At 41.2% G+C, this 26,978-nt stretch overlaps 1 protein-coding gene across 4 annotated transcripts in view; it reads left to right on the top strand.

Moving 5' to 3' along the window:
- Positions 1-26,978, top strand: part of RASAL2 (RAS protein activator like 2) — a 186,962-nt gene that overhangs the window by 25,899 nt on the left and 134,085 nt on the right. Inside the window, exon 1 of one of the 4 annotated variants that reach the window (XM_074833004.1) lies at positions 12,498-12,643. The exons of the other annotated variants lie outside the window; for them this stretch is intronic. Within the exon in view, the coding sequence (XP_074689105.1) occupies positions 12,595-12,643 (49 nt within the window). The 5' untranslated portion in view covers positions 12,498-12,594. Of the gene's footprint in view, positions 1-12,497; positions 12,644-26,978 lie in introns of those variants that run through there. 4 annotated transcript variants of the gene reach the window in all.

The following is a 26,978-nucleotide window of genomic DNA, read 5'->3' as shown; positions in this document are numbered from 1 at the left end:
CCTCAGCTCTGGTAACAAAAGGACCATAGTCTGTGGGATCCCTAATGCCAGCTGTGTTGAAAGTTGCTGACTGTTGGCCTGTGGCTGTTCCTGCTCCTACAGTATCACACTTCCACAGTCACAGTCCAAGTTGTGTGCAGTTTTCTTCTTTTTTAATAAAGAAAAAACAAATATGTGGACAAATATAAGCAAAGAGGTATGTGAAAGATGCAAAATAAAGAGCAGGCAACAAAGCATGATTGTTTATGAGAGTTTCTTCATGAGTAATCTTGGTTTTGACTATTGTTTGCCACACCTTCATTTCTTTATCCCTTTTTCCTTTCATTCATCTTCACAAGTGCTGCAGCTTTGCCTAATTACTTGAAGAGAGGGGTAATAAAGTGATAGTATTTCCAAGGAATGCAGAGTCACATCTCTGACTATGCGGCCTTCCTCGCGTTTGCTCTGCTACATGCAAATAATCCTCCTCCTCCTTAAAGGGCTTTTCCTGTGTGTTGAATTGCATGTAATATAGATACAGCAGTTGCTTATAGGTGATTTTTTTTTTTTCTCTCTCCCTATTGTCATGGTGAGATGTGAGTAATAGAGAAGCGTTTCCTTTTTTTCGAACGACTGCTAGAAAAAAACCAGACCAATCCATAACATGTCCAGGATGCAAGTAGGACTGCTCTTTCTGCAAAGATCAGTATGTTGTGCCATAGAGTGTTTAAACAGAGATGACAGCCGTGATGATATCTACATACTGGCGACTCATAAAAAGAAGAAATTGTGATATTCTTTAGAAAAGTTACCTATTTCCCCAAATATTTTCTGTTCTCCAGAATTATGGCCTTAAGATAAAATTTAATTAATCTGAAGTTGTAGAAAACATGCAAATATTTTATGTGACTAATTTTGGTAAGATTGACCTGAGAAGGTAAATATCTGTTTTACAGTGTCATTTACACAAGAAAAGTCAGGAATACATGTTTCTTTGAAGGGTGACTCTTTAGGCTACAACAGAATTTTATTAGGGGACTTTTGGGATTAGTTTACTCAACAAAATGCATTGCACTCCAGTAGTAATTCTCCCCACGAGGAGGAGGATGGCTGGTAGGGTTAATGATCAAAGGTCTGTTGGTCTGAGTAATTCACTGACACATCTTCCTTACTGCAGGAGAAGCTGCCTTCTGAAGTCAGAATAATTTTCACAACAATAAAGCTGTTAAGAAGTGCAGCGCTGTGATTTTTACTTTGCTAATGCAGTTAGGAAACCCTTCAATTTAGATGCAAGCTGAGAATTTTTATCGCTAATCTGCTGTAGAAAGGCAAATTAGAGTTAACTGATGTACTTCTAAATGCAGCCTGTGTGAAATGAAGTTCTTTGTAGTGTAATATTTTTTTCTTGAATAGCAGCATTTATTATTCTATAAGTAGGTAATTTCTTGTTGCTGATAACCACATGGCTAGTTTTCCCTTCTGCCACCACAGTTCCCTTGCAATAGCAACATTTCCTTTCAAAATACCCTTGACTGAGTTGTAGCCCCTTGGGGGGCTGTATTTAGACTTGCTGTTAATAGATCAGTTCATTCATGTAATTACCGAGCTCTGACAGAGTAGCTTCTGTAGCTCCGTGCACATTATCGCTTTACATTTGCTCACTTGGAATCACAGGACAACCCTTCGTGCTTAGCAAGGAGTTTATGGCTCTAGAAAACGAAGAAACCTTTTTGTAGCTCCCAACAGACGTTTTCATAAGTTGTAGCAAGTTCCGTTTATCCATGAGATAGTAGGAAAATATTTTCCTGTCTGATTCTGTGTCATGACTTCATTGGCTTGAAATGACAGGTTTTGCTGTAAGCCAAAGTGCTGGGATGCGTTCGTGGCTGTCTTTGGCATGTGGAGTAACGAGTTAACTCCGGCCCGCGTCAGGAACGAGCTCCACCGAAAATCCTCAGTCACGAGTCATACGTGAAGCTGTACCTGGCTTTGCAGCCGCTCCATTCACTCAACTGCAGGGAAGAGTGATGGTGTTAGAGACAGGATTTTTTTCTGAGGCTTTTTCTATGATTTCAGTTCTGTTTCAGCATTACGGAGCAGTATGAATGAGGCGGTGTGGAGACCAAGAGAAAGGCTTTGTGGTTTTTATTAGCAGCAACTGTGCAAGCAAACTTAATTTGGCATTCTTAAGCCCGTTGGTGTTTTTCCAACTTTACCCCTCAGCTGTTGCTAACTGCATTGCAGAGGACTGTGCAATCTAGCAATTTCTCATTGTCTCCAGTCCCTGCCATTTATAAGTGGGGATTCAGATTGCATAGCAGATTAAGTGAGCATTCCCTTTTATTTTTAATTTTAATGCAAGTATTTCCTCAAGTCCTTAGAAAAATATATCTGACACTTAGTAGCCTGAGGGTATGTGCTTATTAGCTGAGGTGAAAAATACCTGCATGGTCTTGTCCTCTACGGTTTTATAGGAAAGAAACAGTTTTATATACTTTGCTTATTACACTTCTTGTATTTCACCTCTTCTCCCACCCCCAAAACAACCAGTCTGGCTTTATTCTTTCTCTTCTTCCTCCTTTCTGATTTCCTTCTTTTAGAGTTCATGGTGTATTTCATTCTCTGTTTTGTCTGTGTGCCTGCCTTCCTTACCACTGCCCCACATGGAACAGTGTGCCATGTTGCTGATTTTCTACTAAAATTCATATCTTTTGATAGTGATGTTCTTTGAGATGTCTCTTACCTGTGCTCTTTTTCAGTCCATGGGAGAATTAGAAAGGTTTTCAGCAGCTGCCACTAAGAGGCCAAGCCTTCTCTTCTCTCTGTGCCAAGGTGATAATCTCTCGCATCCCCTCACTCATCTTCCAAGTTTGTACTTTATTCAGGGGAATAAATGCACGAGAGGCTTTGTGTGTTTCACTCACCCTGCCCTGCTCCCTTCGAACAATCATTTTACATAAAACCATTTTGTACAAATTATTCTAGCTGGTTATTGACATGTCAGTGGTGAATTAGCATTCGAAACTATGCTTTGGGGATCCAAAGTGCCTGTTGCCTTTCATGAAAACAGTATCCCGGAGCTGTTTTACACTTGTGGGGAAGGCTTCTCTCTCTTGGTAAGTAAATTTTTTGGCTGTGTATTGCTTCCACTGGTTGCGGTCCAACAGCCTATCGAATATCTGACTTACCCCCTCTTAGAAGAGCTTGGGCAACTTTGGCATAACACTCAGCTACACCCTGAAGTTTTTCAGCCGACTGTTGACTCACAGTTACACAAGAAAGCAATGAGTGGTCAAATCAACTCTGCTTCAATAAACAAGACAACTGTTGCTCATGTAAAGATATTCCCAATTCTTCAGTAAAATGAGCATCTTTCATAAATACTACCCCTGCTTCATGCGTTCACCCTCTCCAGACAAACTTTTGAAGAGGAGGAAAGAGAGGAAAGACGGTGGGTTTTTTTCTTGCTAGGTAACCACTAATTGTAGTTCAAGCAAAAGCCCAGGACTGTGAGCACATAGGAGGGGAAAATCACTCATTTTCATTTAGTAACACAGCTGGAATCTGGTGTGAAGATATGATTTGCTTTTTTGGGTTACAGTATGTTGTAGCTTTGTTTCTCTCACCTACTCTAAAATACCAGTGCCTGCCCCACAGTAGAGGTGTGCGTATGCTCATGTAAAGGTCTCTTTGGAAAAGCAGATGAGGGAGAGTTGTGCAAAACAGTTGGAAACAACTGTATTTCTGTTCCACTAAAGGAAAAACAATTGCTTCATTAAACTCTGTATTCGGACGTTCACACAGCCAATGTATATAAATCTATGATTTTTCAAAAATGGCACTTTTGATTCCCATGATGACATGGGACTGAAATGCTCATTTGAGGTTTTGTGAGGAAAAATACATTCCTTTGCACGTGGATTGCTATGGGCTTTTAGGGTTATTTTGGAGAGCAAATTACAAGATTGTCATGCGGTTCTGAACTCTTCTGTTTTCCTTATGAATGTGCTGAAGTTTAGGGATTAAGAGTGGGTTTCTGGCAGCTGTCTGCCAGCTGTAAAAGTGTATGATCTCGTATGTAGTCACAGCAATTAAAAATGTCTGGTCTGTGGTGGGGGAAGAGAGCGATACCAGGAGGAGAAAGGCAGGGACCGGCCAGTTTCTTCTGCTGTCCTGGAGGAGGACCCAAGCAGCTCGGCTTGTCACTCTGCCAGGTTCCTGCTGGCAGGATCGCTCCAGGTGGAGAGTGGCTCCACACCGTCCTCTCCCGCAAGCCCACGGCCCCTTTTGGGGACCACATCCTGGTTATTATGTGCTAGAACGGTTTCATAATACGCCTAAACCAGTATCACAACTTGCTGCCACCAGAATTGTTTCCCCTCTTACACTGGCTCCAGAGCTCAGTAGTCCCTTGTATTGAAGGTTTGGGGACGGAGGGTAGAGGGATGCTCCAGTACTGAGGAGCAACTTGAGTCAGCTGGTGGGGTGCACGGAGCGTAGGACTCTTTCCTTTTGGAGGAAGCAAGCTGTTTGGTGGCCGTGAGCTGTCACAAGGATGCAATCGCCTGGAAAGGTGACAAGTGTGGGAGCTGGGGAGGCAAAAGGGCTTGTACCTATTTTTAGAAATTAACTGTAAGACTTAGGGGAGTATTTTAATATTTTAAGAGCCGTAACAATTGCTTTCAACAGGTGAGAGGGAGACAAATTGTCATGTGTTGAGAAAGGTTTTTAAAAAATGGTTGTTTTGGTTGGCTGACCTTCTTGTTGAAGATTAATATCTGCATCCTCCTCAAGATACTGACATCTGCAATAAACTTATTCCAGACTTCAAGAGTTATCAATAAAGCTGCAAATGACTAAGTCTGGGATCACCAGGGGGTGACTGAGAATGAGAGATGGATACCTTAGAGTCTCTTCTACCTTGCAGAGTAGACAAAGCTCCAATTACTGTCAGTTACTTTCATAACTGCATGTTTTGATATTTATAAAGATGAGGTAGTTTACTAACACAGTAATAGCCCTGTTTTGTTATTTTAACTTGGCAATATCCTACAATAAAACAGGTAATTTATTAGCGTAGTAGTGAATGATGTACTCTTTATATGGAGCACCAGTAAGTAAAGTATGTGAGGAGGCACTTCTTTTGTCTTTTTAACATCCTTTGGCTGGAGATCCCCCTCTGAAAGGAGGGGCACAGGGTAAGGTGAGGTCTGACACGTTTTTCTTTGCACTGTGCTGACAACAAAATCGTTAATCTCGCCTCCCAGCAGAGCCAGTGGCAAGAACTGGGAACAGTCCTGTGGTAACAGCGATCAGAAGTGAGATGGATGTTCTGCAGGTGCAAACAGCATTTCATCCCTGTGCTGAACATAGGGTTGTAGAAATACGCTTCTGACTCCTATACGCACCCCAAAATTATTTTTCTAGAGAGATGCCATGTTCGTTTCCAGTTTATGTACATCTGTTTACACTGGGCTGAGGGCTGCAAAGGAGAGTATGTAAATACAAAACCTAAGGGCCCATTTCTTCTGATTTCTCCCAATTTAATCTGTTGTAGATACCTGATTTTTTTTTTTTTAGCTTCCCATCCTCACTCTCCCTGGCTTCCCCCTTCCCTTCTTTCCTCCTTTGCATCTTTCAGATGTGTGCTTTGATTAGGAAGCTGTAATCTCTTTATTGTTCATTTCATTTAAAAGCACCTTAACCTGCAGAATGAATCACTGGCTGTTTCTTGTTCAGTTTCCAATAAATTTGCTGTTTGTCTGGATTCTGGGTTATTCACTCAACAGTTAATGGAGGGCCACTGAAGACTCCTTGCCACTGAGGTCTGCCAGGCTGGCACACACGGCTGTGTGTCAGCCACAAAGGCTTTCCCCCTTTACTGGCAATGGCATAATTTGTGCAGTTCTTTTTCATCTTTCGTTTCAGATTTCCCATCTTCTGAATTTAGCTTCTTGTCTTTTTTTTTTCTGGCTCAAATTGCAGCTCAAAAGCAATCTTTAGCATGTCTTTCCTTGCACATTTATGCAGAAAATTGTCTCCAGGGGGAGGGAGGGTGGGCAGTGAGAGAGGAGAGAATAATCTGCAAATTTTTCCTGATCATAACCTTTTGTTGAGAGAATTTGAAACCTCACTCTTCTTAATAGACTTTTTGTTTAGTGCACCTTAAAATACTGGATGAATTCCAACAAAGCGAATTTGTTCATCAAGGATGTTGTGCTAGAGGTGAGAAACACTTGTCACAGTGTAGTTTATATTGGGGGGGGGGGGGGAGTTTTTTGCCTTATCCTTGCAGGTTTTGTGTGTAGGCAGAACAGGAATCACAGGCCATAGCAGACTGCCTGCTGCATTTTGTAACTACCTGTAGCTACAGAGATAGCCCTGCAGATCCCAACAACGGCTTCTCTAAGGACAGAAATGAGATCCCCTCTTCTAGACTTGCTGTGCTTGACCTCCACATCCATCTATCAGAGGAGCTGGCCTTGTCTTCCTGCCCGCTGCTTTGTTGTTTTTTTTTTTTTTTCCTCCTCTCTTTTCTAGTGTGAAGTGTGCAAGCACGGGTAACTGAAGCTGCAGGGAGAAGGGGACTTCTTCCAGAGGAGGTAGCTTGCTGGAGAAGATGTTTGGGGGAAGAACCCTGGGGTTTGAAAAAATGGAGACAAGACAGTTCTTGGAAATCTCAGTGAGGACCATACCACGTGCGTTCAGACCTCCACAGCCATGGTGAACTTCATTGTTGAGGAGAGTGTGAACCTCAGCCCCATACTGAGAACTTGCTGAGCTGCTGTTGGAAAGCGTGATTTTGCAGACAGTAAAATGTAGATAAAATAAGGGGCTCTATTTTGCAGAATTCATGCTGCATGCAGAAAAGGGTGACTCCATGTTTGCAACTTTTTTACAGTGTTCTTTTGTCCTGTCAAGAGTTTTGACATCTTGGATTCTAGAAGACTATATGTCATTTTATCAGCACATTTCTGGAAGTGTATATGGTTCTCCCCACACACACCCTCTCTTGCTATAAATGTCTTGTAAAGCATTATTGTTGTATCAACAATGGTCACAGCAGCGTTAATAATGCCTGCGGTTACTGATAATTTCCCTGTGTTTCAAATTTTGCTAAAGCAAACCAGAGACGTGGAGCTGCTATTGGCATTTAGACGTAGAAAATAAATATATTCTGCTCCCAAATAAAGACCATCTCTGGGAGACAAATTTATAGTGATCTCCCATGCAGTCTCAGTGCTTTTTTTTTCCCTGGATGTCTTGATTCCTGGTTAATGTGCAGAGAGATGTGGTACTGAAGAGGCTTAAAAAGTTGAGTTTTTCAATTAGATTACTTTTTAAAGATTGGACACAATTTGCAGAGGTGGGAAGTGGGGAACTGGTGAATATCTGTAGAGATAAACTTTAAAAAAAATGAACATGTGAATGTGAACTTTTAAAAAAAAAATCCAGCAGGACTTTCATCTTTTTTCTTTTTTTTAAAGAAAGTCTTTCAATGCAGAAAATACTTTGGGAATGATCAAAACTATTAATGCATCGTTGATTTCCTCCATTGACTTGTGCATTAGATATTTAATCTCTTCTTAAAAAGTGTGTATTTTTCTGTTTCCAAAGCAGCCTCCCACTGTCCTTTGCATAGCGGGAAGCATCTCCCGCTGGCTTTCTGTCGCTTTGCCAGCCTTGAGACTTCGCTTTCAAGGGCCGTTGAACACTTCGGACTTTTCCTGTCCTTCTGCTGGAGTTGGTGGAGTTGGGGAGCAGACTCCCCCATGGCACACTCAGTTTTGTGCCTGGCCATGGCCATCCGAGCCAAATTAATCTGTCTTGCTTGAACAGTGCGTGCTATGATCCCATGGTTTCCTTGCCAAGCCCACAGCAGGAGCTCTCTGAAGGGCATCACAGTGGTGTCCTGGATACTCCCTGTCCTGTGTGTTTTTTTTCTGTACCTCCTTTCTCTTTACTTATGCTAGTTGTAAGAATGTTTTGTTAGATGGTCACTGGTGATGAGGTTTTTTTAATAGTAACAGCTGCTGTAAAAAAAATTGCCCAAACTGCCTCTGTTTCACAGAGTTCTGTGATAATTCTGTTTTTAAGAATACATTTAGCTTAAAAAAACAAAACAAAAAAAGTAAAAATGAGAAATGATCAGCTGTTCTAGGGTCCACACAGGGACTGTGTTTTTGAACTTCTGAAACAACTCGCTAAGTTGAATGCCTGAGAAACAAAGTGATTTGACTCATTGCTTATATTTAGTATCATTACCTACTGCATTAGGTTCCGTTTTCTTCCGAGCATTAATGTTTTTGGTCAGGAAGGTTAACAGGGAAAACGCCCAGTCGAAGGCATTTTTGTGCTTATCGGAGGGCAAATGCATGGAAAACATCAGGTCACCGTGCTGGGTGACAACTTTTTTTTTTTTTTAATCTGTAGAAGGAGGGGTGTTCAAGGGTGGGGAGAGGATGTCCTTCCTTTTTGGTAAACCCTGTAAAATTGGAGGTGCTAGTGGATTCTTAGTAGAAACGTGACCTGAAATTACAACACCCTCTTTATGTCTTGATCCAGAATCGCATATCATAAATATAAAAGGTCCCAAGCTTAAAACATATCCTGTGATTCTAGCTACCCAAGGTGATAATTTCTCTTGTAATTGAAGCAAAAATTCTAATTACTGTTTTTATATGTAATACTAAAGATATGATTTCACCTAACAAAAATACAAGGTCAAGCTTTTACTATGACTTTCCATAATCAAATGGCAAACAAAGGGGAAATGCCCAGGTTTAAGGTGCTGCTTGTGAAGCTTTAGACTAACGTATTAAACCTGTGAAGATCGTTTGAAAGTCCTAGTTGCCAGGAGAGCCATAAACCTGGGCAGGCTCAGCTCGGGAAACTGCATGACTCCTTGCATTTCTGGAGCCAGGTGAGGAGCTGTAATCGGCTTTCACCATAGAAGTATAAGACATAGCATTCAGTTTGGTGTGTAACAGGTGAAAGCCCCTAATCCTGGGGAAGTGGGGTTGAAAGTCAAAGCGAGTGGAAGAGTTGAAGCACAGTTTTGCTGCTCTGAAGCCTGCCTGCTGCTCTTCATTCTCCCCATTCCCATCTCTATATGTTACAACATTGGTTTATCCAAGAAAACCTCTTCAAGGGATTAACTGACCAGACTCTTATTTTTATGTGACCTTAAATAGATACCACGTTCAAGACCATTTTTCTTCTCCTTATGGGGTGTGAGAAGCAGCAGAGCTGCTATCATATTTTTCCCTTTCTGAAAACATGAAGGGCTGTCACTCCTCAGAGTGCAGTTGGTGGAAGCAGCGGTGTTTTCTTTCCCTCTCTCCCAAACAGTCTCATCCTGGGGCTTGTTATGTTTATTGCATGGAACCCCCTCCATAACCAGGCTGAGGAGCCTCTGCTGCCTGAAGTGATTGCTCTTTAAATTGATACAAATTTGAGGCATTGTGTAGAGCCTTGCAGCATCTCCTGAGATTCCCCATGATAATCACATCATCCTGCCGAGGAACCCCTGTTAATATTCATGCGGTAATTGTTTCGGTACTTGGCAGGGACGAGGGCGTTAATGTGAAGGCTTCTTCAGCTGACACGTATTAAAGAAATGATTTGTGTTTTGTACTGTAGCAGTGATTTCATTACACTTGAACAATGAAATTCTGGATGTCTTTCAGTAGATGTGCACATAAACACTTGTATTAAGGCAGTTAGCTGTCATATTGGACTACATGAACTTTGTGTTATCTTCTGCACAGATGAGTTTCCCAAAAGGGATTTGCATGGTATTGCACTGTCCCTGGATGTGCTCATGTATATGGCCATGTGTAGCCACGCACAGTCCTGGGCTGTGGTATATGTCTACGTGGCTGAGCAGCCTTAAGTCCAATTGATGTGGACTCACGTTTTGTTGTTGGAGACAGGTAATGTTTGGGGGGTTTTGGTTTGTTTGTTTTGTTTTTGTTTTTTTTTACTTTTTGGGGTTTTTTTGGAATCATCTGTTATAGATAGAAGTTGATGACAGGGCCCACTTGAAAGATTAGTTGGGAAGAGTTTGCCAGAATAACAACGTGCATGACCAGTTCCCTGCCTGTATCTCAGAAGCTGTCAGGGCACGGGCTGGCTGTGGCACGCGGGATGGCTGCCGCTGGTCAAGCGAAGGGCAGCAAGCCTGGAGCAATGCTTTCTCAGTCATACTCTTGTGTGCTAGCGTGTTGTTTCTGGTTAAAAGGAAGTGAAGGTTTGAAACTCTGTCCAGTTCTTCCCTAATGAAGTGTTGCTTTTTAATCTTGGCAAGTGGAACAAGGAGAAGCAGCCCTTTGGCAGAAGATTGATGGGCTTGCACACTGCTTGCCCTGGGCTCCCCTGCTTCTCTCTCTTATGTAAAGGGTTGTTGTGAAACTTGTCCCATGTACCCTGGGAAGATTCATGTGAAGTCTCTGATCTTTAAGAGCAGCTCTATCTCTTTTTTGACCCCAACCTCTTGATCTCTCAGTTACATGCCTTAAGGGATAGCAGCAATTTAATTTTACTTTACTTTACTTTTATGAGAATTTGGTTTGTCTTGAAAGACAGGGTGGAAAGAGGAGGGGAAGAGGTGGACTGAGGAATCTGTTGCTGTATTAAGAGAGTAAGAAAAAAAATGGGAGATCTTTTAGTAGCCAACTTTGCAAGGTGGTAATAAAAAGGACATTTGTTGAGTAGTCGCAGATCTTTCAGTGTTTCAGCTTAGATGTAATAAAGCTCTTTTATGAGATAAGTGGTCTTTGATAGAAAGGTAAATAACATGCATCTGTCTGAAAAGGCATAAGATGGCACTTCTTATCATCTTGGAGCTAAGTATTGCCAAGCTGCCAGCTTTCTCTTCACTTGGCCTGTTGTGCTGGTCACTGTGTGACTTTAGTTTGAAAAACCGCACGGTGGTCAGGCACTATTTCATTAGTGTTATCAGTAAAGACACTGGCTGCTGAAGATCCCAGACCAAGAACTACTATAACTTTGGTATACTTTCAAAGACAAGGAAAGGTTTCTAGTACTGCAAAGCCACATGCATCTCAGCCTTTCCTGCTGTGGGTGGTTGAGGAAAGTCCACCAGACTTGCATTTCTCTGCAGCTGGGCTGCTGCGAGCGGACAGGCTGGTAGGGCTGTGTCCCAGCCAAGGGTGAGGATGATCACTGTTAGGCTGATCCTTGGTGATGGACCAAAGCTACCCTGTCCGTCCTCCATTTTCTCTTCTTCCAAGGGTGCTTGGATGCAACAGGAGGGGATGGGCAGTGGTTGCGTCTGGCTTGCTCCCTCCACAGACCAGGGAGGATGCTCTCCAAAGCCACCCAGCTTGTCATAGTCTGCCCCTCTGTGAGGGCAGGAGTAAGCAGAGGCAGCTGCTGTCATCTCTGTCTTGGGTTCTGCTTGCCCTTGCTCCTCCTGCCTGCCAAGCAAATGGGCCTGCTGGAGAGCTGGTGGAGTGGTCAAAGCCATTGTCATCTTCCTTTGGAGCGTTTTGGGTTGGGAGAGCTTGACTTGCCTGCTCTCTTATCCATCAAGAGAGCATTTGTTGCCAGCAATGGGGCAAACGTTAGACCCCTCTGAGTCTGTGCAAAAGGGTCTGATGCACACTGGTGGTGTGTTCTCCAGTTTGCTCAGAGGTGGAGCTTCTGTGGGTTAAATGCCTCAAAATGGTGGAGAACACCAACTGAAGACTAGAGGAGCCTGAAGCTGTGTGGGGTGAGGCAGAGGTCTCTCAAAACACAAGCAGGCTGTTTATGAAACGCTGTCGGAGAGGATGCGGTTGACTCCTGCCTAATCCCTGCACACACACACACACTCCTGCCAGGCTGACCTTGCTCCCCTGAGTGCTGGTGGCTGGCTTGTGGGGCAGGGCTGGTAGCCCTGGACACGTGGTCTGACCCAGGCACAAGCTCAGCATCCCTCCCCTGCTTGTTCATGGCACCTACCCTGCAGGTGCAGAAGTTGTAGCTGGTGGTGCCTCTTCTGGGGCTTGTTTCTGCATCTGCCTCCCCCTTCTTTGCCTTCTGTCCCTGGATCGACACGAACACTTCTAAAGTCGTTTGTCCAGGCACTTGGAAAGCTTAAGGGACGCTTCGTTCTGGAAATCCAGGAGACCTCTCCAGAGGAGGAAGCAGCGTCTCCTGTTTGTCTTGAGTTATTCTGTCACAACAATGGCTTCAGAATTTGCCTAATTTAAAAGCTAGTTTTAATCTGATGGGAAGATGTTTGTGTATTTAAAATAGTTATTCCTTGCTGGAGCCACTCCCTTCTTTTGTCCTTCTCTGCTGGACTTTTCGGCTTCACTTAGCTAATATGCAGTGCTTGTTTACAGCAGAGATACTGGAGCATGAAGAAGGAAGTCGGTGCGTTTAATACTGATTTGGTTCCAAGCTTCCTGTGCATGCACACGTGTGTGTGTGTGTGTGTGTGTGTGTGTTTTCAGCCTTGTTCATCCAGATGCTGTGCAGCCTCAGTAGAAAAAGCCAAGGGGCCGGCGGAGACGCAGGGACTAGATGCAGGCGTTGGTTTTTTTTGAACTCTTCCACCTGGTTTGGTCCTGAGCAGGTTTAGACAACGTGGGTAAAAATTCCAGTATGGCAAGCCTGGTGAGGAAGGTGCTAGTGCAGACAAAGCCGTTGAGTGGTGAGTATGAGAAATGTCTTGCCTGATGGGAAAGATAACCGATCAGAAAGTGTTGGTTTAGGTGCCTAGGAGGAGAAATGCGGTAGCAGGCAGAGAGCTGTTGGGTATTGTTGTTGTTTTCATCTTCCATTTCCAGTGTGAGATGGAAATGCCAGAACCTTTGTCCATGGAGAAGATGGTTATCCAGAAGAATGCACTAGTTATGGGGCATGGTCACTTTTAAAGTCCGTTCCTTAGCCTGCCTGGGGGTTTCTGCCTTAGCTTGGCTAAATAACAGCAGTGGTCTGTATAAGAAGGATGACTTCTAATTTGGGAGGTTTTGGGGGGAATGGAGAGCTTGGAGGAGACAGGCATCTCAGGAGCATATAAACTGTTGTGTCAGTTGTGACAGTACCAAAAGATGGGATTGTGAAGAGAAAAATGCTCATAAACTGTAGGAGAAACAACTTTATTGCTTTATTTTTATTCTTTTGGTTTCGTGGTAAGTACCTAACTGGATTTCAGTAAGGTACTCTTGTGTTGCAGTGGCTGCAGAAATCAGCAGCAGCAGTGTTGTATATTTTGGATTTTAAAATACTTCAGTAGCAGCACCAGCCTGTGCCTGGGGTTTTAAATTTAAATTTACGGTGTTTATTCAGCTCTTAATTGTGCAAATTAGAATAATTATGGAGTGTGATTATATATGTACCTGGTGAGTGTTTTTGAGAGGCCAGCTCAAATTTCAGGAATTTATTTTATTAGCCTTGTGTCTTTCTGGTGCAAGCGTCCTTTCTTCATGCTGCTGTTCTGCAAAGCAAACATCATAAACTGCCACAGCAGGAAACAATTTTTGCAGCGGCATATCTGAGTGAATCAATCTTTAATAGGGCAGAAGGCTCTTCAATAACCTGCGCTAATTAGGACTGATTTGGTGAGTTATCGGAAACTGAAACAACCCTCCCTAAGCAGAGCAAATTCTTTCTGCTCCAGGGTTGGTTAAGGACAGGAGGGCACAATTTGAGCCATGTGTGGTAAGGTTTGTGCAAGTGCCAATTCTATCAATGTATAAACTTAAATGAAAGGTTGTTCTCGGAAAATAGGATTTTTGTGTGAGTTACTGGCTGCTGCTAATCTCTCCCAAGGCTGCAACTGAGCCTGTAGTTGTGGAGGGGACAGTTCGGATGCAGATGTAGGCAGTGTCTCTTGCTTACATCTGGATGTGCAAAGTATTGCTTTGGCCTTTGCTGGGAAAGAGATCTTGTTGGCTATGCCCTTCTAGCCCAAACATACTAGTCTCTCTTCACTCACTCAAGACTTCTCAGAAACCATGAATTTCTGCCTCTAGGAAGAACGGAGATATCACATGAAATGGAGTAATCATCTCCTTGACTATGCTGTGATGGACGTGGCGTGACAAACATAGGAAACTGAAGAGGAGAACTCCCTGATTGCTCTGTAAATAACTTGAGGCATTGTAAAGACTGGTTAATATACCTAAAAAGAAATGGAGTAAAAATAAATATATTTATTTCCTTGCTTCAGAGATAAGGAGATTGGAATGATTCTAGTTGAAATTTCACTTGAAAAAAAGGCAGTCTGAGAATTAACATAGAGGGGCTTTTTGCAAAGAAGTCTAGCAGATATTAAATGACCAGAGCATACACTTACCTTGCAGAGATTTCTTCAGAGAACTTTTAGCCCATCAGTGTTTGAAAGCACAATTCTTTGATGAGGGAAATAGAGCCAATAGGGAAATGTGTAATAAGCATTGGCTTGATAACTTTCGGCATGATTTCAGAATCTCTGGAGAGGTTTTTCTAGACTTAAATCTCATTATTTACACTGTGGGGATGTGTGTTAAATGCGTTTTTTTAAAATATACCTGCAGGATGTTAGAAGGTTCAGGATGCTAGGAGAATGGTATGAAATACAGCTGGTGGGAGGGTGACCCCAAAGGAGGCATACCCATTGAAGAACTTTTTGGGTAGGATGTATAAAAATAAGCACTCATTCTGCCCCACAGAAAGTGTGTGCTTGAAGTCAGTTTGCTTTCTTCATTTGAGGAGGCTGAGTGCTGAGACCTCAGTTCTATAATCCCAGCCTACTGCCCAGATCTTCATACTGGTGTGTGGATAAAAGGAACGCAGCGGTGGGTGGTCAGATGGAAAATGAAATGGCACAGGAAGGAAACACTGTAAAGAAGCATAAAGGACACTTAAAGTATTTTTTTTTCCGGTGTTTAAACTATGGGGAGCAGCAAGAATATAGATCTACACCTTATTCTGGGTTATCACGTGTAATTCTGGCTGAAGAAAAGTCTGCAGCAAAATAGGCTGATGAGCATTTTGTCTTTACTCTGTATGGTCTGTGTCTGATTACCACTCTTCTGATGCCATCAAAAAAAAAAAAAAAGAATCTTAGTTGTAGTGAAAGATTTGCTTAGAGGTTGTCTATCTGAAATTGATCTTGGGTTTCTGTGTTCCAAATTTATGCATTTGCTTAGCTGCCAACAACTCGCAGCAGCTTTCAGAGATTTTGGGATTAATGAACTAAATGAAAGAACACCAATCTTTAGAAGGGACTTGTAAGTGGTGACTTCTGTATAAGAGTAGACATGATCAGAGGCTATTTCAGCAGGAGTTATATTCCACTTACTTTGAGATGGCTGTTTTCTTAATGACCCCTCTGTATAAATATGTTTAAGGTTGGTTATGGTAGAGAACTGGTGAATGCTTCATTAAGTGATGGTGAAACTGAACATCCTAAGGTTTTGATCTTTATTTAAAACAAAAAGGTTATAAAAAGGCAAGGTCAGAGTAGACAAACGGCATTTTGCCAGCTTACAAATGCTATTGTATTTATTTCTCCTCTCCCAAGATCCCTGTTACTTTTTAAATACTGTTTAATTTGCCTGTCTGCTGGTCTACAATTGCAGGAGAAAATGCAAATTGTGTTTTGGACTTGAGATAGACTGAAATTAGCTTGAGCCTAACTGAAGAGACATTTAAGTCAACTGAAATTGGCTGTTCTTTAACATCATTGTTTGCCTTATAAAATACAAAAATACAAACCGCATGGAAAACTGAACACATTAAGGAACAGCAAATTAGCAAAAACTTACAAAGAAGGACTTAGCTAACCAATATCCTTTGGTTTTTAACTATATGCTTCACTTCCTTTTAGTTAATGTTTGAAATGACACCCATTATTTCAGCTGCATCGCCACAAATGATGCTGCCTTATCATCTGAACATTGTGCAAGATGATGCTGGATTCAAGAAGTTAATGTTAAATGAAAGTTGGAAGTTGTCACATCAAAGCTCTTAAATAGCAGAAAAGTAACAGCCTTGATGGTTGTACCCTCTTGACATTGCTTTCTTTTGGCAGGTAAATAATGGTAGTCTTAACAGAAATCTCGCATACCTCGGAGGATTTTTTTTTTTTAAAGCATGAGGAGTATCTTTTATCTGATACTGCTGAGGATGATACATTGGGGACCTTTACAGTAAATGCCCATACATAAAATAGTGTAGATTTTAAAGGTAGTAGCCACTAAGCTGTTGTATGGCTAAGTGAGGTTCAGTATTAATTTAATCACTTGCGTGCAGTGACATTTATCCTGTCACTTCAAGTGAGTGTGCTGTAGAACATATTTACTAATAAAAGCATCTTGGTTAATGAAAATCTTGCAGTACAGGTGTCAGAAATATTCTAAGTCTGGTTTGGAGTTACTTCTTATGTTATGGAGCCGTCAGAATCCTGTCTTCAGAAAGTCTTTTAATGTTCTTAAAAAAAAAAAAAAAAGAAAAAGATCTGTGTAGAAATAATGTGGCATTACCTTGTATATTCATTGTTCTTACAAACCTTCTAGCTAAGCACACAGTGCTGTGTGTTATTTCCTCTGCAGACAGATAATTGCAGTAGGGAGAGGAAATTAAGCAGTGTAAAGTACAAAATCTCAAATAGTGTCTATAGGTTCCTATTTCTGTTTACTGGGAACTTCATACATCTTTAGTTTGTTAAAAGAATGAAAACATTTTAGCCTCTAAAGACCAAAGTTGTCATTAATAAATCACTTAATATTGTCTCTGAAGATACCTTATATTTAAAAGTAAACTTTTTTCTGTTCTTAATATCTCTGTATCTCCTCTTCACTACAAATAACCAAGGGACTGCAACAAGGCTACTTGTATTGTTCTGTAGTCGCTTTTCTTTGTGGAAGTAAATTTGCAGTCCCTTTCTGACATGACAAAATAGGGTATTTCTTTATTCCCAGAGTCCAAGTTGTACTCTCTGACCATTCTGCAGACCAGACTTTCTTCCTTTCTAGCTCTGCAATAGATTTGGGCTTAGATTCTCCACAAGATAATTGAGAGTTCCACGTCGTAGTCTTTCCAGCTTCAAAAACTGGAGTAAAATTACTCTTCAGTGTGCTGTGTTTTTGCTTTGAGAGTTCAATAGACAGCACTCTGTCAAGGGTATTTCTAGTTTTGGAGATCTGTGCATTGCCTCCATCACACGCTGTAGATATCTTGACTGTTTTGGGACAGGCTTTTTTAGTGATCAGTATAATTTTTCTAAAGATTTAATTCCAAACTGAATTAAGCCATACCAGAGGAAAGGCACTGTGATTCTGAATGGGGAAGGTTTTTAAAATGTTTTGTTATCCATGTTAAATTATCTTAATTGCTGAACATAACCAGTTTTTTAATATCCCTGTGTTTATCCACCTGAAGTTTGCAGCGGGTGGTTGTGATATCAGCTGTGACATGAAGCTCTTTTGCCTTCCACTAACCAGCTCTCCACTACTACCACTGTATAAATAAACACCAATTACTGCTGATGGTGTAAACATTCAAAGCATTTGGGTTCACTTGTCAGTGTATTCTGCTATTATCATGTTTAAATTTGCAATGCTGAGGGTTGTTGTCAGATAACAGTAAGAGAGAGAATTAGTTTTGAAAATGAGATTTCCATTCTTAGTAGGGCCTGAGAGGAGATAAGAAATTAGATGATACTTTAGGTAGAAGGAAGAGTGAATTTAAACTTTGAGTTCAGTTAATACTGAAAGTTGCATTGGGGCTGAAAGTTGTAGTTAAGCTAGTCAGAAAAAGTACAAACGTTAATTTCCTGCTTATGTCTGTAGATTTTAAAGCTTTAAAAGTCCCTGTATGAATCTTTTGACATCGTCAGTTACTTTCTGGGACAATCACAGGCAGCGGCCAGTTCTTCTCTGAGCTAAATTCAGCTTTTTCCTGAGTAAGTGTTCAAAAATAACTACGCTTGCTAAATTACAGCTTTCTAGCTATTGGATTTCAAGAGCTCTACATCATCAAATTCATATGGCCAGGTAATGGCAGCATTGGACGTATCTATGTCAGAAGAAGCTGCAGTGGAATTTCTTTGCTGCTTCTTTACTCCTTCTGGAATCCCTGAAGTTAAGATCTTGAGATAATAAATACATGTTTCTTCCTTCTCTTCCCTTCCCCTTCCTCTCTATGTCATGTTTCCCCTCGTATTCCTGGCTCAAACTTCTGAGCTTTAAATATACATTTATTCCTCCTTTTTCTTTAGTGAGAATTTGTGTTGTGTGTCACTAATCTCTTTTGTATTACTGCACTGGTTTTTCATTCTGCTTAATTTTCCCAGTAGTGTAGTTTGTGGCAATTGGCTTCAGTTATTTTACTAGGAATACTTGCGTTTAATTATATTGCATTTAATAATAGAAAAAGAATGTGAGAGCAGTGTTTCCACCACCACCACCCCCAGTTTTGGTGGGATTACCCAGAAATTGCTGCCACCTGGTTCATTCAGAAATTCCTTTAACTATCTAGTGTAAAATTTAGAGATCTTAATGGTGAAGGAGCCGAAGCATTTTAATATTCCTCTCATTGCCAACTTTAAAAAGTGTTAAAAAGAGAAAATTTAAATTCGTGTTGGAAGAGGGTTTTTTTCTTTTGCATTGTTAAATCTATTGAACTGCAATTCATTTGATAGTCTAGAGTTGTGATTATAAGAAGGACTTTCAAAACTGGATGGAAAGCGGAGGTGCAGGTGGGTGAACTCTCCTGTTAACTTCAGTGATTTGCAATCTCTTAAAATCGCTACAGACTGGAATGGGTTGGATATGAACTATTCAGCTGTGAAAAATACAGTGAATACAAGACGAAAGCTTGTGTGATTTAATCCATCTGTTGGTTGTGTTCGATAGTTGTTACATGGGAAGAGCAGAGAGGAGAGTGAGTGGAAAAAGTAACCGAAAAAACCTAGTAGGGTGGAAAAATGAAGGACAGGAATAAAACCAATTTTTTTTCCAGTGAATGTGGCAAAAGATTCTGAATAAGGAACTGATGTGCAATCATCTCTGCATAAATCTTGCACTATTTCTGGAAAACTTTTTGTAGACTTGAAACTCCACTGTAGACTGATTTCAGTAACAAAGTCAGTTTAAGAGGTAATTGTCTGTGTTCCCCCACCTTTGCTACAGGTTCCTCGGATGTGCCCCCTTAAACTGTGGAGTTGTAAACCCACAATCGCCGAAGTGAAAGGTGTTAAAGAGCTCAGAACAACAGCTCCCACAAAACCACCTCATAGCCAGAGCTTCTGCAGGGTATAACAGCAGCCTGGTGAGAGCAGTGAGTTTTGGATTTGCTTGTATTTGCTTGTCCTTCTGCGATCCAGGATGCACAAGTAAATATCAACTTGGTTCCCTCTGGACTTGATGGTCTTGACAATCCTCCTTCTGTCAATCTGACCATTGCAGCTTTATAGACTCGGTCTCTGCGTACCTGAATTTCCACCCAAACCGCTAAGACATGCTAGATTGGGTGTATGTTCTAAGATTTGAACGTGGTTTAGTGGTTTGGCAGGAAAAGTGAATTTTTGTTCACTTGACAAAAAGCCCCGCTTAATTTAGGCTCACTGGAAGCTTGCCAAATGGTTGGAATATGGGGGGAAGGTGTAGGAGATCATATACCTTGTCTTGTGAGTAGACAGTGAATCATGGTATCTGATCTGGGAACAGAGCATTCCACTTCTCAGCTGGTTAGGGGACATCTTTCTTTGTATGGAACAAGGCAAGTAAGAAAATAGAGAAAAAAGAGCTCATGCCTTCTGTGCACAGGAAATAGAGCCCATATCTAAGCTTTAGTGACCTAGAAAGGAAAGACAAGGAAACTCAGAAGAGAGCTTGTTAAAAGTAACTTTTTATATCTAAAGAGTGTATGAGGGTTATTTTAAATATCAACAATTAAACCTGTCTTAAGTGTAAAAGCGATGGTGCATTTACTGTCGGACAGTAAATATCTATAGCATTATCAGCTCTTTTCAAGCACTTCGGTATCACAAATTCCTTGTTGATCAGTGAGAGCCTGAGTTGCAAGGTTGGATGGCAGGACACTCAACTTCCCTTGGCAATGTCACCATGTCTGGTGGATGAATATATCATGCTCTTCAGAAGTTCAGTGAAGTCGTGAGCAATGCAAGGTGAGACCTGAGACTTCTTGCTGGTTTAAGAATTAAATGTTCTAAACCTCATTATTGAAAAAGTTATCTCAGTGGTCCTAGAAACTAACCTGTCTTGCACACTTTCTGTTCTGGCTCCCGTGTTCATCAGTTGTGAGAAGTTCAGAAGTAGGTTTGACAGGTCAATTTAAAGTACTAATACATGCGTTAAAAAAATCCCCCAAACCAAACTACAACTTATTAAACTCTTAAGATGATTTGTTAAGGATTATTTTGAGGATTGTCTTTTTATGTTTAATTGCAGCAAATTATATTCCTTGAGGGGTTTATATTTTAAGAAGATAAGCTCTGATTTATCCCTGTTTTTTTTTTTCTCTTCTGTTCCAGTTTATTCCAGAGTAATACTTGATTTTCTTCTGTCAGTTTTTTAGACAGTCAGCAAGATAAAAGAAGGACCTGATACACTTGACAGCTTTTCAGAGAGGAAAAACTTGATTTTTGTTTTGGTTTCAGTTGTCCTCGTGTCCCTACATGTATATTTATACAGGGAGGTGATTTTTGGCCTCTGTTGCTGGAAATCAAAACCATGCGACTTCCCCCCGAGCCTCAAAGTTGTGTGTTAATCCTGTGCCGCCCGCACCTTTTAGCACGAAGGTATTTGTGCCTCACTTTGCCATTGGGATACAGCAGGGCACAGCCTCTCCAAAGCAGGAGCCCAAGGTATGGGTTGGAAAGGAGACTTTTAAGTGTGCTCTGCCACCTTTCCTACTTTTTCACGTCTGGTGTGAGCTGGAGCAGAGCTAACTGGGTCGCTGTCCCTGTCATCCCATGTACAGCGGCGTTGCAAGTGGTGAGAAGGTTGTTCTGAACTTTGGGGTCTTTTCCTTCTGTCATTCCTTCCCTTTTAACTATCTCTACCCCAAAATTCTGGCTGGTGATGGTAAGAGGAGAGCCTCGTTGGCTTTTGCAGGAGGTCTAGCCAGTTAATCTTTGTTTTAGAGATGAGAAGTGTAGGAGTTTTACTGACCCTAAGACCTGATCAGAGTTTTCCTAGTTACAAAACTGGACGAATTAGTACGGGATAAGAAGTTGCACCTTACCCAAACAAATAATACAACTCCAAGCTTGTGCAGAGTTGACCTACAGGGCTTTTTCTCTGTCTGTATCATTCCTCTGAGACCTGATGTTGGCATTGTCCTGCTCCATCCTCACTTGCTGTGAAGTGAGGAGGGAACAGGAAGCAAAGGCCTTGTATTCATCTAATGTGGTGGTGTTGGGAATGCTGAATTGGGAGGATTTCCTGGCCTTTCTTGTTTTTTTGGAAAGAAGAAAACAAAACTTAAAAAAAAAAAAAAAAATCCCTGTTCTGACTGCCTCTTCCCTTGCCACTCCCCACCACTTCTGCCTCGTGCATCGCCAGCCCAGGGTGGAATGTTTCCAGGCTTCTTTTTGAAGATATTTATAAATAAGTTGAGCTCCATATGTTTGTTTTTTCCCAAATGATTTCTTTATTGTAAGTCATTGTATTTCTGTATAATTGATCTATGCATGGCAACTTGCATCTAGGGAGGGAAGTCACAAATGGGTTTGGCCTGTGCTGTGCAAGCATGGAGAAAGGAAATAAAAAATAGTTTGACAATAACCCTAGCAATGACAGCTAGGGAGAGAAACTTGTTTAAAAAAAAAAAAAAAGTTAGTTTTAACTTGTTTTGAAACAATAAGAATAAATGTGCTACATAACTGTTACGAACTAAAATAGAGCAGGGAATAGCAGGCACAGATTTCTCTCCTCTAGCCTCAGCCAGCGCAGCAAAATTGAGCTTTACTTTTATAAATACCAATAGATCAAGAAGGGCAAAGGCACTTTAAGTCGTGAGTATTTTTAGCAAGAAGGAAAAGCATTTCAGCAGTGTTCCTTCGCACACGTTACGGTTATAAATCACATTACCTTGGTATGCTTCAAAACAAATCGAGATTTCAGGTTCAGTGTTCTCAGTCTGTAGATTTTGTTTCCCTACACAAAAGAGGTGAATTCTACTCGTTCCTATGTGGTTTGGGGAAAGAGGGAATGCATGACCTGCTGCAGTCAGGAATATCTGTGATGGAAAAACATCAGCCACAGCAGGGCAGGGGGAGCAAATGCCCTGCCATGTCCCGTGTAAGAAGATTAGGTTAATACTGCAGCATGGACTTAGCAAAAATTAGAAAGGATAATGCTGCATTAATTCACACAGGTCTAGTTTCTGTAGCACAATGACAAAACAAAACTCGTAATAGTCTAAAAATATAACCTTGAATAAAAGAACTTTCTCCTCCGCCTTTTTAACTTGTTTCCCCTCCTCCCCTCATTTCCTGCTTGGACACCCAAAGTTGGAAACTTAGAGTTGGTTTTGAATGATATTTTTCTTTTTTCTCTCTGTGCCTTTTTTTTTTTTTTTTTTTTAATAAATAAATAAATCCCTGTTTCTGTAGCTGTGACTCAGTGCTGCGGTGCCTATCTGCCTTGTGTCAGGCATGGGGCTGTCTGGGGGAAGCAGAGTACGCGCATACCCAAAGTGTGATGCAAGCTTTGAAATTGCACCAAGTGCACTCGTAGCATCAAATGTGCCGGATCACGCTGCGTTTCCAGTAACAGCCAGAGCTCTCTTGGCTCCGAGTGGGAAAGTGGTCATGCAGCCTGAAAAGGGAAGAGAGGCCAAATTGCACATTCATTTGGATAATTGGGTAAACAGTAAATATGAGAAGTCTGTCTCCTCAAACTCCATTGTTTTTTCCTAAAAGTCTATATTTAGATTTGGCAGCTGGATTTATCACAATAATTGGTGTATTGTTTAAACAAGGTCACTGATGTGTGTGCGTGTTTATCTCTGCTTAACTGGATTGCTTATTTGAAGTAGAAATACCTCCGAAATTATTATGCAGACCTCTTGAAAACTTGCGTACTCCACTCCTGAGGCACATGGTCTTTATTAGAAAATAGATGCAATTATTCACGTTCGGTTTTGCAGCTTGAAGTCCTGAGGGATTTGTACATAAAGCAGTGGAGATTTGATTACATCCTCATTTTATGTCTTGCTGCTATATGAGTGTTTCATATGTGTAAAAACCCTTTTATAAGGCATAGATTATAATAAGTTACTAAGCGAAGCCATACGAGTGCCGTCCCATCTATTGGAATACACATGTTCATTAATTTAGTCTAGCTTCGATGCTTGCTTGTGTATTTATAAAACCCAACGTGGCTTTGTGTTTTATATTCGGAGCAAATACTTCTGGCTCATTGGCAGGTTGGTTTGAAACTTCAGGATACAATTTCAAAGTCAAACTTTATTGTTCACAGCAGTTCTGCAATGCTCGATGAGGATGGAGCACAGTTTACTAACATTGCTAGGGTGGTCAAGGTAAAAATAGCAAATAACACCTCATTTTCCCTTTTACTGATGAAGTGAGTAAACATGAAGGCCTTGAGGAGGAATGTTTTAATCGAGTAACTTTTTTTACAATAGTTGCACATCAAGAGAGGGTAGGGTAGGGTAGGACAAAAGTATTTTTACGGAAACTGCTACCTCCCATGACCTTGGTGGCAGCTGGGTATTGTCAGGTCATTTGTTTTGTGGACAATTAGTGGCTTCTTTCTGAAAGCTGGTTTCTTTGTTGGTGGGATTGCTGTGATAGTAGCAGCCTAAAGAGAGTTGTACAAAACTATCCAAGGGTTTAAATAAAAAGCATTTAAGAAATATGTACTGGAGTGGGTATTCCTCTAAGCAAGAACATGCAGTGCAGGCTGGGTTTTTTGTTAGTTTTTTTTTTTTTCCCCTAGACCTGTTAAACCTTTTGGTTAAAATTTCCATTTTTGCAATGGAAGTAATTGAGAATATTCTTTTAAAGAGCTCGGTGAACAGTGGCTCTCTGCTGGAAGTGCTGCTTGCTTACCAACGGGACTTTGCACGCTCAATTTGGGAAGGACTGACCTCAGAAGTTTTGTCATCTGGAAATCCAGTGCTCACACCTAATGAAACAAAATCAGTCATTTTGGAACTTGAAAGAGAAGTAGTCTCTGGTACAGTAATAATGAATGAAAAGACACAAAAGAAATGAAGTGCTTGTGTCCTGGGCATGGCTTGCTGTTGAGTGCAGTTGTTTGAGGACTGGGCTTTGGCCTCCCTGCCCAGCTGACACACGGACAGCAGTCCTCAGAAGGACAGTTTCAATGGCTGGGGACTCTGCGTGGAATGTAATGACTCGTGCTTTGTACAAATCCTTTTTCATGTCCAGTTCTTTTTTTTTTGTTCTGTAGTGAGGTGTGGGCACATGTCACAAATTTGTTCCCTAAATAGTCTCTGAAAGAGAAATTCTGTTCCTTCCCTTCCTCCCTCCTTCCTATCTCTCCAAAGGTTGAAATTATTCTATATCCTTCTCTCTTTGGGAAAGCCTCTTTTGTACATGTTATCATCAGACATAGTTTAATATTAACTTTTAAGGGGTTTCATTTAATTTCTCAGTTCAGGCTTGGTGTTAGGATGTATGGGTTCATCTCTCAGAGGTGATACGGTGTTATCTCAAGCAGTGTCCTGTACTGTACATCTTTAATCATTCTTTAAATTACAAGCACAGAGATAGATTTAGTCACAGAGGGTGTGCTGCTTTCTTTCCCCCAGTCTTGTGCTGTTTCGGTGCCCGCGGGTCACCTTGCTTCATCTCTTGGCTCTGCATGCTGTTGCCAGTTGTGAAATTCTCCAGCCCTGGCGCCGGGCTCGCAGCTGGCTCTGGCTGGCAGAAGGTACGTCTTCATTTCAGTGCTTCATCACTGTCCCTGACTTCTGGCTTTTGCACTGATTCAAGACTGTTCCTGACAGAAAACCTGTGGAGAAAGAACTCTTCTGGTTAGAAGGTCATTGAAATTTAATAACTGCTCTTTTTTTCCTCCCCCTCATTTCATTTTCCTGCTCTTTCGGTTGTTTCTTTTACTACCTTCTCCATGTGGTGTGTAGTAGTGCTACAGCAAGTGGAATTTTACACAGATACTCTTCCCAAGCTGGTATTAAATCTTTTACTTCCAAACTTTTGGCTTTTTGAGATACTGGCATGTTTTCACCTTTCCTCCCTGTGATCCATTTCTCTCTTTAGATGAAGGTTTAATATTAAACTCCTACACACCACTGATTTATTGTCAGTTGTTGCACTTTAATTTGCTAATATTAATACAACATTCTGGGGGGGTATGAGATGGGTGTTAGGCTAGTTCTCATACAGCTCAAGGAATTTCCCTGCCTAAAGTCAGAGCCTAAAATAATCCTGGATTTGTAAATTCTTCCTCCTGGTTGGTTGTACGCCCAGTTCCCAGTGCCCATCTCCATGGCTAACACTTTAATGCTCTCACATAGGCAGGTTTTCAAACCATTGCTGTTTGTAATCCAATCTGGCAGGCAGAAACACCACTGGATATCAAAGCTGTCATGAACCCCTGTGCAGACTGGATATAAAACTAACCAGAATCTCAAGTGTATCTTTTGGTGATTTCAAGAACTAAGTTTGGTCGCGTTCCTTCAGTTCACGCACAGATACCATATGTCTCAAACGTCCTGGGTGTTAAATACTGCAGAGGTATGTTTTGGTTTGTGTGAGCTAATTGTTCACTTTCTTGTTACTGACTGGACTTTTTAAAACTCTTGCTACTTTGGCCCTGGACAGCCCCAAGTCTGCCTGTTGGCATTTTCTAGCAATAAACCAGACTCCAGAATGGGTAAGTGTTTGGCACGGGGCATTGGAAAAACCTCTGGGTGATGTCCTGTTGCTACCCATCTTGCTACTCGAGCTACCACAAAGTCTTACTGCTTAACACCAATGCAGGGTAAAAGTCAGGACAGCAGACAGGATACTTCTATTACTTGTGGTGTTTATATGGTAAATGCAAGAATTAGAGTTATGGATGTTGCCAATGTTTGTTCCTTATTTATACCGTAAGAGTACAGAGATACGCAATGATTTTGGAGAGTATTGTCAATTAGTTGGTGGTTATCTTTTGCTGCTGTTTGGCTTTACAGTGGGATTTCCAGTGTTGAGAAGCTACATTTGAAAATGTATTTATAAAATGAGTACTGTGTGAAGGAGTTGCTGAAATAAAGATAGTTTATTCACTGTCATAGGGAAAAGCAGGAGAAAATAAGGCCAGCAGAGGTAGAGCAATTAATTAAAAAAAAATAAATGTACAGAACAAAACTATAAACTCAATTCCAAATATCCTTGGTGGAGACTAGAGTTGGTAGGTCTTATTTTTGCAACAGTCTGCACTGGGGATGTGCTCCTTTACAGTTACGTAAAAATAAAGGCTGGAAAGTTTGAATGTGTGCACCTGCTATTTGGGCATAGTTACCAAGACCATTTTTGAGGTATTTATCCATTAACATACCTACATATGATGACTATTTTTCCTCTCTTAATAATGTTTAAGCTGCAGTTGCAGGGATCACATCTAGCAATAAAACTGTTCTGCTGGTAAACCCCTGCTTTAAGACTGCAGGAATAATACTTTTTTTTTTTTTTTTCTTTCTGTCTTTCCCCCTCTCCACAAAAATCCAGAACACTTCAACTGGAAAAGGAGTAGTGTGATGGAAAGGTAATTTTGCTTGCTGAAAAACTATGTCATTAAAAACCAAAATCAGTAGCTTGCGTGTGATATTTCAGATGGTCCCAAGCCCAACCTGTAATTGTGAAATGGATGTCAGAGTGGGGATAAGCGCTTTTTTATTTATATAGTTGAAGGATGGTCTTGCAAAAGTTGTCAGTGAGGTAGGGCACTCCACTTGTCTGTCTTCAGGGGCTGAAGCTGGTGATGTGTGGCTCCAGAGGGTTTCCTCTCAGCTTGAGCCCCTTGCATGTGCGGGTGGCTTCC

Source organism: Strix aluco, chromosome 8, assembly GCF_031877795.1.
Source record: "Strix aluco isolate bStrAlu1 chromosome 8, bStrAlu1.hap1, whole genome shotgun sequence".
In the NCBI taxonomy this organism is placed as follows: Eukaryota; Metazoa; Chordata; class Aves; order Strigiformes; family Strigidae; genus Strix; species Strix aluco.
This window is presented reverse-complemented; position numbering and strand designations above follow the sequence as displayed.